An 11,149-nucleotide genomic window follows, 5' to 3' on the forward strand; every position below is an offset into this window, starting at 1 on the left:
TAGGGTCAGCGCTTTACGGTCAAGTCGCCCGAAAGTCATCTCGCCCGAAGTCATGTCGCCCGAAATTTATAGTCATGTCGCCCGATATTTTGAGTCATGTCGCCCGAAATTTCATAATGCTCAAAAAGATTCTAAAATCGCTAGTCAGAGTGAAACGTGAAACTATGAAACTCAGGTTGTTCGTTTCGCTGTCGTTTTCATGGAGATAGTAAACCTAAAATAAAACACGAAATTAAAAAAATTAGTAATATCAGTTACAGTATGATTCTTACTGTTGTTTTTATATGTTGAAGTATTCTGTTTTGAAAGAAGGTCCACATCACTACGATTAGAACGTTGGAAAAGGCCGCCATCTTGACTACAGCACGTGCTCAAGAGTCATCACATGACTGCTAAGCAAGATTGTGACGTTGCGTAAATTAAGACACGTATTAATACACGACATATTTATTGCTAGCAACTAAACCTACTTAAACGCGAGGACGTGTGGGTTGTCCAAGTGACACCCGCCCCTTGAAAACAAATTCAAATGCCAACTTTTCTTCAAGTTTATACACTCGATAAAAATTGCGGGCGACATGACTATGTATTTCGGGCGACATGACTATTTATTTCGGGCGACGTAACTCTGGTTTCGGGCGATATGACTTCGGGCGAGATGACTTTCGGGCGACTTGACCGGTTACCGGGTCAGCAATGTCGAAATCATCATGTCACGTGGTGTCCTTATTAAGCGGGTTGAATTTAGAGAAGATGTAAGAGCTAGAGACGTGAAAAACTGTCCGTAATAACGATGTCGCTGGGTTTGATTGTAGTGGAAATAAGGCATGTTTCTACCTTCGTTTTCGTATTCACAGATGCGCATTCAATGCTAAGTCTTACAGTGTGACTACTCGAACCGGGGCACTTGGAAGAAGATTATCCAATCACAACGTTTTTTTAAAACAAAAGATTCTCACGTTTTTTTGGAAATGGAACCAATAAAATTCAAGGTTCAACTATGCAATAGACTACGATCACTCTCTTTTTTTTCTTAAGTTACGACTGAAAAACGGGCAACAAAAAACGTGCAACTTGTTTTGCAACATTGCTGCAAAACAAATATCATTGTTTGCGAATAAATTCAAAGTTTGATTTGAGAAGACTCTGTCGATCAGTTTGGGGCTACAATACTTTGTAAATTTGTAAGTTTGCTTAATAGCTTTTTTATTCCCCCACCATTTTGCTAGCTCGACTATCAGCCACTGATCTGAAAATAAGCCTGAGCTTCTCTCCTAAAGGAGGGACAAGACCAGACTGCAGTCAGGAGAGCAGTGGAAATCGAGCCTACCATGTTACATGAGAATAACAGTAGTCTTCGGGCAAGTCCCCCACCTTAGAAGAGTGCTGCTCCAATCTTTGGCAGCTTGCTCACCCGTTACTTTCAATTCACGTTATTATTTTTATATGAAACTGGTTTCTTGTAGGGGGTGCCAGTGAATCTGAACAATGCTTAAAAAATGAAATTCTGATACCTTTTATGGGAATCTGCAGCTATCTTTCCTAGAAGGACGTTTGATATCATGAGACATTGTTCCCAGACTTCCTCGTCGTCCTGTCCTTCTCGCTTTAGGGAATGGGTAGAAGAGAGAGCCCTGGTGTAAAGTTACCACCGTAGTAGTAATAGTTATGAAGTAAAATCCCAGTAAGAGGAATCACTATGCAACAAGCAGCGTTAATCATTTTGTTTAACTGAGTTTAGTCTGAAAAATAGCGGGAAGACAGCATTAAAAATCATTGGTTACTGAATACTTTTGTAAGACAGCACTAAAAATCATTGGTTACTGAATACTTTTGTCTCCCACCATTCCAGACAACTCCCACATCAGAGGAGATAGACCACTGTGATGAAATCAAGGTGTCAGGGATTGGTGACTCTTCGGTTACTATTTTTAAACAAGGTACTGAACTACTTAATAAGGGTACTCATTTATTGATTGATTTATTTATTTGCAAAAAGCAACAAGAATTTTAGGTTTACTTGTAGGTATAGTGAAGTAGATTATTCTTGCAATCAAGAGATAATAAAGTTTAAGAGAATGAATATGTCCTATTGGCCTTAAATGATGATGCTGATGTTAGTAACGAGGAACGGGGAATGGTCGATTCGTCCTCGGTTTATTTCGATTCGCCCGATGTGTATTTGTCGTCTTTAAACCTGAGGAAAGAAATAAGCGTGAAAATACAGTGAATGTACACATGGAATCCAAGCTTAACTAAAATAACATCTCCGATAAATATGTTCACCCTGTCTCTGAGTTTTGTATCTCATTGAGCGAATCGACTTACGTCCGGCGGAACGCCGTCCGGCGAATTGACTTTCGGGCGAACGCACCGCAATTTATACATTCACACCCACGCAAAAGGAGCATCTCAAGTCTCGCCACAAGTCCTACTCATTTCATCTCCTGTAATCTTGTATTTTAGAGCGCGAGGAGACGGCTGTATCTACTGTTGTAATCCGGGGTTCCACCGAGAATATCATGGACGATATTGAGCGAGCTGTTGATGATGGAGTGAACACGTTTGAAGCTCTTACCCGCGATGATCGCTTTGTACCAGAAGCTGGTGCCACGGAAATTGAACTGGCTAAGCAGATATCCAGCTTTGGAGAGGTACGTTGAGTTGCAGGTCTTGACATATACCTATCAGTGTCACTCAGCTTTTGAATTCAAAGTCGCTAAGGCTTGGTAATTATATATGTGAAACGTTTAACTTAACTGCACACGCTTTTCCTTTGTTACAAAGAAAGATTTTAAAAGTCTTCTATTGGTTTCCTAACTACAGTTGAACCTCCATGTGTGAAAAAGGCGCAGAAAAGGGGTTGGGGGAGGGGGGAAACACGAAAGGTAAAAAATACCCTCTCCCCATTCTCTTCCCTACCCGGCGCCCGCCCTTTAGACGCCTACAAGCAGGTGACGTGCACCCCCTCTCCTAAGCGACAAGTTTGGATGGTGACTTTGGAGGGTCTTGATCGCGTGAACTGGTATTGCGTACTAGCCGTTAACTGTTTTTCCTGTTTTCCGTCAGACTTGCGCAGGCGTTGAACAATATGCCATCGACAAATTTGCCGAATCCTTGGAGGTTATTCCCAGGACCCTCGCGGAAAATGCTGGCGTGAAGCCCACAGAGTTGATATCTAAGCTCAAAGCTGCCCACCAGGGTGGGGATAAAAATGCTGGCTTTGATAACAAGGTATAGTTGAAGTCCTTAATAACGTAATGTAAAATTTGATTTCAGCACGGAGATACTGAGCAGAAAAATAGAACATAGCTTGAAAATCTTAGACGGTAGCCACAAAAATAAAATAAATGTTAGACAATGCTAAACATTTTCAATTCGATTTAAAAAAGAGAAGAAATCCAGATAAGAATATGCTTAATATAGTGCACAAGCTAAAAATTATATAGCTAAAAAATATATATTTACCAATCCTGTTTCCAGTTGTTTGATAAAGTTTTTGTTGTTTTGTTGCCGACCGTATTTGGTCTGTTAAATTGTTCCGCATCTTTGGGTCATCGTTTGTAAATGTGTCAGCGTAGAATCTTGGGATTTTTTTGTTTTGACTCTTTTATTTACAGTGGAATCATGATTTTCAAACGCCTTTTTGGGAAAAGCTTATTAGACCGAATTATCAAGACGTTCGAAAAATCGGGGATGAAATAGGCCATTTCCGAGGGGGGATAAGTTTTAATCTAACGTGGTGACACTGACATATATGATCTGACGTAACTTTGAATGTTGTTTTTCTTAGGGTGGTGGAGCTGCAGTGAAAGACGCAGTAAAAGCAGGAATCTTAGACTTGTATCTTGTAAAGCACTGGGCTATCAAGTTCGCTACTGATGCAGCTGTTACAGTACTTAGAGTGGATCAGGTAAGGGAACACATTTGTGTCGTGCCGTAGCTGTTCAACAAAATTCTCGTCTTTAAATCCAGTTCATACAATTATCTTTGTCCTGATTAAGACCTTGAATATCTAAAATTTTGACTCCACTACACAACATCAACAGACAAAACGTAATGGCAAATAAGTTTATTTTGGGACGGCTTGTCGAGAACCAACCCTACAAAGTACTTATGTAAATACAATAATAGGTGATTACTGGTGAATACCTAATGTACAACACTCGTAAACTAGCTTTCACAAAAAGAAAAAAAAAACCTCGTGCTACAAATGGTCGCTCTTGACCTGAATCACCCAGTTAAGCACGCAGGCTTAGTGCCAGTTAGGCTGCCAGTTATTCTGGGGAAACTAATTAATAAAACTCTGACAACATATAGCTGGCACAGAGAACACGGTAGGAGCACAGAGGCTAAGCAAAAAGAAAAACTGCTATAACTGGTCGATCTCGACCTAAATCCCCCAAATAAGCACGCAGGCTTAGTGCCAGTTAGGCTGGGGAAACTAATTAATAAAACTCTGACAACGCATAACTGGCACAGGGAACACGGCAGAAGCACAGAGGCTAAGCAAAAGAGAGATCTGCTACAACTGGTCGATCTCGACCTGAGTCCCCCAAAGAAGCACGCAGGCTTAGTGCCAGTTAGGCTGCCAGTTAGGGTGGGGAAATTTAATAAAACTCTGATCAACGGATAACTGGGACCGGGAACTCTTCAGGAGCACAGAGGCTGAGTGCCAGGAAAACTGGGAATTATCTCCACTAATGTACCCAACAAGGCACGTAGCCCAATAACCAGTAAGGCTGCCATAAAAGGCTTGGGCAGGGCATTGAAAGTAAACAAAACTGGATAACGACCCTGGCTAGAAGTCTGTAACATTGCCTGCAACCTAACTGCATCAAACGAGACTTCTGTCGCCTCCTAAAGAGCGGTTCCGGGACAGCTGACCTGGACATACATAGAAACTAAATATATCAAGTAAAGGAGCAGGTGCAAAACTGAGATAACTGTACAAGTACATAAAATAAGAAACGGGAAAAAACTGAAAACTAGCAGAGCTGAGCTACCGCTTACAAACTGAAGTAAATGCGGTCAGACGGAGGCCAGAAAAAACCTGCCCAAAAAAACCCCGAAGGGAAAAAATGTGGGCAGGAAATCTGGGTAGGAACCAAGGCTCAAGCTCAAAGCCCTTCCTACGGGACTTTACAATGTCATCGATAATATGTTGCTCCTAAAAATAAATAAAACAAAAATAAAGAAAAACCAAAGAGAGGGTGGTTCGTAAGCCTAGATGACGTACACGTGATATACGCAGCCTTATATACCCCCGATATGGCTACCCATGGTGCACCCGGCCTAGTACCCAGGCCCTGTTGTATCTCGTGCCGTCAAAATATTTATTTCTGTCTTCTTCGCGGGCTCATTCGTCAGAAATAATATATTTTGACTCCACTACACAACATCAACAGACAAAACGTAATGGCAAATAAGTTTATTTTGGGACGGCTTGTCGAGAACCAACCCTACAAAGTACGTAGAGTGACAAAGTATTGGGCGAAATGACAAATGAAAGCTCCTAGAGCCCAAGAAACTGAAAACCTTTTTTCTAGGTCATCATCGGTAGACGTCCTTGGCTAGAACGGACTTCCAGCGGCCGAGCCACTGAAACACACTCTCACTAACCCCATTATAAGCAGCGGAAGTGGCCCCTCTCGAACGCAAGGAATAAAAAACCAAAAGTGGAAGGGTCAACCCCGAAACTTCTCAGGTCCTTGCGAAAAGCCTCTCTAATTGTGGTATAACTGATAGGCTCGTCCTGGGAAACTAACTTAAAGGAGCTGTTCCCGCGAGACATGGGCCTAAAAATGAGATCCCTGGAGCTAGAGGGATGGAAAAATGGGCAAGGTACAAGCAGGGCCAAAAATTTCCGAAAAAATCACTCCGATTCATCGCCCTTACAAAGTTGGTCGTTCTTTTTTTTAATGATCATGAAACCCTCATGAAAATATAATTCCCCCTAATTATGGAGACCTCATCAAACCAAAAATCCTTTTGGAAGCACACCTAACCCCTTCAATAATCAGTTGATCCGTGGGAGAGGGGATACCCGCCATGGTATGAGCCCATTTTACTACCGTAAACAGCTGAGCCTAAGACGCACGGGGAGTGCGACTCTTCAATGAGGTGTTGCAAATACAAGGCAACATGGCAGGGACTGGCAGGACAGGCCCAGGAATGAAGCTTACTGGCAGCAAAACATTTTTACTTGCGAGAAGCACGAAGGTACACCACTGTCGTACTAACGGCCTTTGAGGAGAGCACCGTCGATTGCATTGTAGACTGTCTGTCAGCCTCAGTATTCAACCCTCTGGTGGGAAATTCTGGGGCCCGCGCTAGAAACCAGATCGGAACATATCTGAAAAGTAATCGAAAATACAAGAAGAAAATGTGAGGAGCACGAAATAAAAAAGAATTTAAAAAAAAAACGAGCTTAAAACACCGGAAAAGGGAAGTGAGAGGAGAGTGGGCGGAAGGGGGGGGAGGGGGGGGGGGGGTCAAAAACCTAATGGGTCCAAACCTGTAGGTACGCATAACACGCGTGTAGAGGCACAGGTAACACTTTCCGTCAGGCGGCGTAGAGCAGAAGCCCGCCAGGGACGAGGGAGGTCTGGGGTGCCGAAAATAAACTCGAAGCGCTATGACGCCAAAAAATAAAGGCCTGGATCTGAAGAGGGAATTACGGGCCTTCCCTGGAACAAATAACCCCTGGAACTTAGGCAATAAAACCCAGTCGACAACAAAACTATTCCAATGCACTTCATCTCTAGTAGAAACATTCCAGAAAATAGCTGACTTCCATAGGGGAGGAACAAGGGTTCCCGTGAGCGCGGCAGAGCCCAATGTGTCTGATGACTCTGACAATGAGGCAAACCTGTAGGCCAAGCCAGTTGTCGTCCTAACTCCAATTTAGACCGAAGGCATAAACAGCCTAACAGCCTGGCTGAAAAAATCGAGAGTTAAGCCTAGGCAACTCGCCGTTGTAGCTACAGGCGAACCTGTAAATAGTGGAAGGACCTAAGAGGTGATTTAGCCCTTGAAAAACGGAATCGTCGAGGCCGTAACCATCGGAGTCAACGAGTTTGCAGATACAGTCCGCACTGGCGTTCAGGTCCCTAGGGATCCACTTGACCTCGAACGAAATACAATGATGGGAGCAGATTTGAAAAACAACTAGGGCTAAATCCCGGAGATCGCGTTCCCTGCTGCCGTCGCGAAGAATGGATTAGACGTTATGGTTGTCAGAATACCAAAAAACCTTGGACTGATTATGTAAAGGGCTCCCGAAGGCTAGTAAGGCAAGACAAACCGCTTTGAGTTCTCTCCAAGTCGATCTACGAACACTTTCCGACCAATTCTGATGAAAAATCAGCTCAGGTTCCGACTCCTATTAAGAGCCGCAGGCTGAATAGGAAGCATTGGAGAAGCCGGAGCTTACTCTCACTGGAAGCGAACTGGAACCCCTCAATAAATTATACCGTTGAGAGGCTAACATTGTTCGACCAAAATTCAATTTCATACAAAGAATCGACGGACAGGAAAACCTAGCTATCCCAGGAAACAGCTGAGTAAACAACTGAGAAAAGAAATCGGGCCATGATACACGCGACGGATCCCACGCAACTCGAGAGGGAAATACTTAGGCCAGCTACACACGGGACGCGTAGAACATGGACTGTGGTGGAAGACTAATATGAAGATAAAGCCACCAGGTCGTGAGACAATTTAGCAATGCGTTCATCCGAGGCTCTAATACTTCCATCGAGAGTGTTATGAACACGAAGCCACGAGAAAATTTGAACGGGCTCCCACAGGGACTTTTCCTCATTAGGAATACGAACAAAGCGAGACTAAGGCAAATCGGCATGAACAGCCCGCAAACTGTAAATTTTGGCCTGAACGCGATAGGCTCCTCCTCCTATAGCTAGACCATAGTAAAGAAAAATGGCAATAGGGATACCTTGGCTTCTTCTTGATTTCTGAAGCGGTTTGAGGGAGGCTGACAAGAACCCAAAGGGAAGCGCGCAAAGTACAAAATACCTAAAAATCCAGGTGCCGAGATCCCAGGTGAACGCAAAGAAATACCGGTGATAAGGGAAAATTACGATAACCGCACTAGAGATAAAATATAAATAAATAAAAACCCATCTCAAAAATTTAAGTGGCCATGGGCAAGTCTTCGCACTTGAATTTCTGTTTGTAGAAAAAGGTGCAAACGTGCCTAAAATCCAGGATTAACCTTTGTTATAAGGAGCGGCGGGTCAAACAGAAAGCGGGTAAATGATATTGGAATGCAAAACATTTGTAAAAGGAGGTTGAGACTGGGAAGCTCATTAACAGCTACGGACAAAAAGAACTGTAAACACGTGCAGAGGCATTGTAGGATTAGTAAAAAAACATAAAAAGCTGGAAGAAGGGAATTTTGTAACTTAGACTAATAACATTCAAAATGAACAGAGAAACTAGCAAAGTATGCCAGAAATAGATCACTATGAAAAATATTCCCCAAACTGAAGGTAGAATCGAAATATCAACGGTACACTCAGAGCTCTATACCGCGCCTAAAACTAGCGGGGTGGACGTCGGAAGAAACTGGTATAACATCGAGACAATCCTGATCCATATTACGCCTTGCCGCGTAAAAAATTCAGTACTAAATTAGAATAGACTGCACCTGGTAGTTGTCCTTCATGAAGCCATTTGGAATGTTTGGCTTGTCCATCATCGGGTAACAGGAACGCTTTCCACAGGCAAAACAGGTCCGGACACTGGGTCGACGAGAAGGCGAAAAACAGGAACGTTTGACATAAGAGGCTGGGGTTGCATCTGTGGACTTGAGGTGGACGCCGGCGTTCGCACTGGCGAGGATCTGTTGTTGAGAGTTGAAAGAGTGGTCTTCTTCTTCTTACCGGCCTAGTACGCTACGTGGCCGCAAAATTCTGCACTGTGGATCCTTTGAAACTGGTCTTCGTTGGCCTTCTTCTTGAACTTACGTGGTTCGTTATACTTTAGTTTCTTAATTTCTTTCATCTGCTGCTCTGCAAAATATTCGTTAGCGCGCTTGATTTGACCAACGGTTTCTGTTAACAAATCTTTAAACGAGTCCATTAACTGTTTGTTATTCTCCTAAATGAGATCGGACGCTTCGTCTTTGCTGACGGATATAACGCAAGAAAGAGCCGATAAGAACGTTAAGAAAAACCAAAGAGAGGGTGGTTCGTAAGCCTAGATGACGTACACGTGATATACGCAGCCTTATATACCCCCGATATGGCTACCCATGGTGCACCCGGCCTAGTACCCAGGCCCTGTTGTATCTCGTGCCGTCAAAATATTTATTTCTGTCTTCTTCGCGGGCTCATTCGTCAGAAATAACATTTTTAAGTGTTTGTCTCATAAAGTTCATTAGCAACCTTTAGATTGGATTATGGTGACACGTTAGATTTTTAATCCAGTTATTGTCCCAAGATTTTCCCTTTTTTCTGTTGCAGGCCAGAACATGAGACGTAAGAGGTATAATGGTAGTCCAATCCAGAAGTCCTTATTTTTTACAAACCCAACTCAGGCATTGGTTATATGCTGTATAGAGGGGAGGACAGGGCTGTCTGTAAGAGGCGGGGTCGGGGATTTCCCCCGGCTACTTTTCAAGGGAAAAAGAAGAAAAATAGAACCAAAAGAAATCCGTAGCCGTTTGATGCCCCGCCTACTTGTTGTATTTACCTGGCAACTTGAAATCTTAGTGACAAACCTGGAGAAACGATGACGTCACAAAAAGTAGAATTGGTGAAAGGGGTTGGTTGACATGTCCAGAGAGAAAAGGTGAAAAATGTCCACTTGCTAAAAATCAGCCAGTCACACAGTAATTTTCAAGGAGTTATATTAACTCCTCTAGTGGGGTTACTTTAACTCCTTACAGTGAAGTTATTTTTTGGGGGAGTTATTTTAACTCCAAAAAGGAGTTTAAAGAACTCTTTTTCATGAGTAAAAATCACCCCAGATATTGAAGAGTTAAAATAACCCCCGAAAAGGAGTTATCCTGTACCTAAAATTTTTACTCCACTTTTAGAGTTAAAGTAACTTCAAAAAAGGTAAAAACAACCCATGTAAGGAGTAAAATTAACCCCATTTTCGGAGTTATTTTAACTCCAGACTGGAAGTTAAAAGAACTCTTTTTCAAATTAGGAGTTAAAGTAACCCCATAAAAGGGGTTATCCTGTACCTAAAATTTTTACTCCATCTTTGGAGTTGTAATAACTCTCTAAACATTACTGTGTAGTGCAAATTAGTAGTAGGATGTAAGCATCGTTATGCGCCGTTGACTCCATTTAAATTAAATCTTTCTAAAATATGCGATCGAGGCTAATTTTATGAGGATTTGTATGGAGTCATCAGAGCATAGCGGTGCTTATATCACCCCCACCAAATTTTGCACTTGTAGCTTGATTTTTAGAAAAGTGGGCATTCTTCATATTGTTCTTTATCAATATGCCAGCCAATCCCATAATTTCACAAATTTAAATTTTTAAAGTTACACCTCTTTAATCTGTTCTGGAAATGAAAAAGATGTAAACTAACAGGAAATTTTTTAGGGGAACGCTCCACTTTATGGTGCAATTAACGAAACTATTGTCCTTCAAATATCCTTTCACAAGTTAGTTTTTTAAACAGTGAAGTAACCAATGCATGTTAGAATTATGCCCTTGCATTTTCAGATTATCATGTCCAAACCGGCCGGAGGACCAAAGCCTAAAGACAATCCAAACTGGGATGAAGATTGAGCAATAAAGTGTTGTTATGGGAAGCAATAACTGAATGATCTGTTATCCTGCTTCCTGGTCTGGATTAACGTGTGTTGTTTAACTTTGAATTAATCCAAGGCCACCAAATGACAGTGACATTTTGGTGACTGAGAGCCGTTTTACTCTCGGCAACGTTACTAACTACTTGCCTTGCAATAGTGCTCTTCAGCTCGTATGTTCTGTTTTCCCAATGCAGAGAACTGCTTATTCAAGTTCCGTCTTATTCCAGTGCATATTTGCGCATGATTTATGAAAGGACGAAGGGGCAAATTCTCCGAGACTTTCATTGGGAAAACAGAACATACAAGCTAAAGAGGTCTATTCTCTTAAAACTTGTTGGGAATAGTATTTAA

The 11,149-nt window shown here is 42.3% G+C and overlaps 1 protein-coding gene across 2 annotated transcripts in view; it reads left to right on the forward strand.

The window, feature by feature from the left end:
- The window catches only part of LOC140950249 (T-complex protein 1 subunit theta-like), a 123,011-nt gene extending 112,077 nt beyond the window's left edge, over nt 1-10,934 (forward strand). The window contains exons 7-11 of one of the 2 annotated variants that reach the window (XM_073399468.1): nt 1,853-1,940; nt 2,467-2,654; nt 3,070-3,234; nt 3,794-3,913; nt 10,710-10,934. In XM_073399468.1, coding sequence (XP_073255569.1) covers nt 1,853-1,940; nt 2,467-2,654; nt 3,070-3,234; nt 3,794-3,913; nt 10,710-10,775 — 627 coding nt within the window. In that variant the 3' untranslated portion in view covers nt 10,776-10,934. The remainder of the gene's footprint in view (nt 1-1,852; nt 1,941-2,466; nt 2,655-3,069; nt 3,235-3,793; nt 3,914-10,709) is intronic. The other variant, XM_073399460.1, reaches the window with a different exon arrangement.
- The last annotated feature ends 215 nt before the right edge of the window (nt 10,935-11,149 follow it).

The sequence above is a fragment of the Porites lutea genome, chromosome 1 (assembly GCF_958299795.1).
Source record: "Porites lutea chromosome 1, jaPorLute2.1, whole genome shotgun sequence".
Classification (NCBI taxonomy): Eukaryota; Metazoa; Cnidaria; class Anthozoa; order Scleractinia; family Poritidae; genus Porites; species Porites lutea.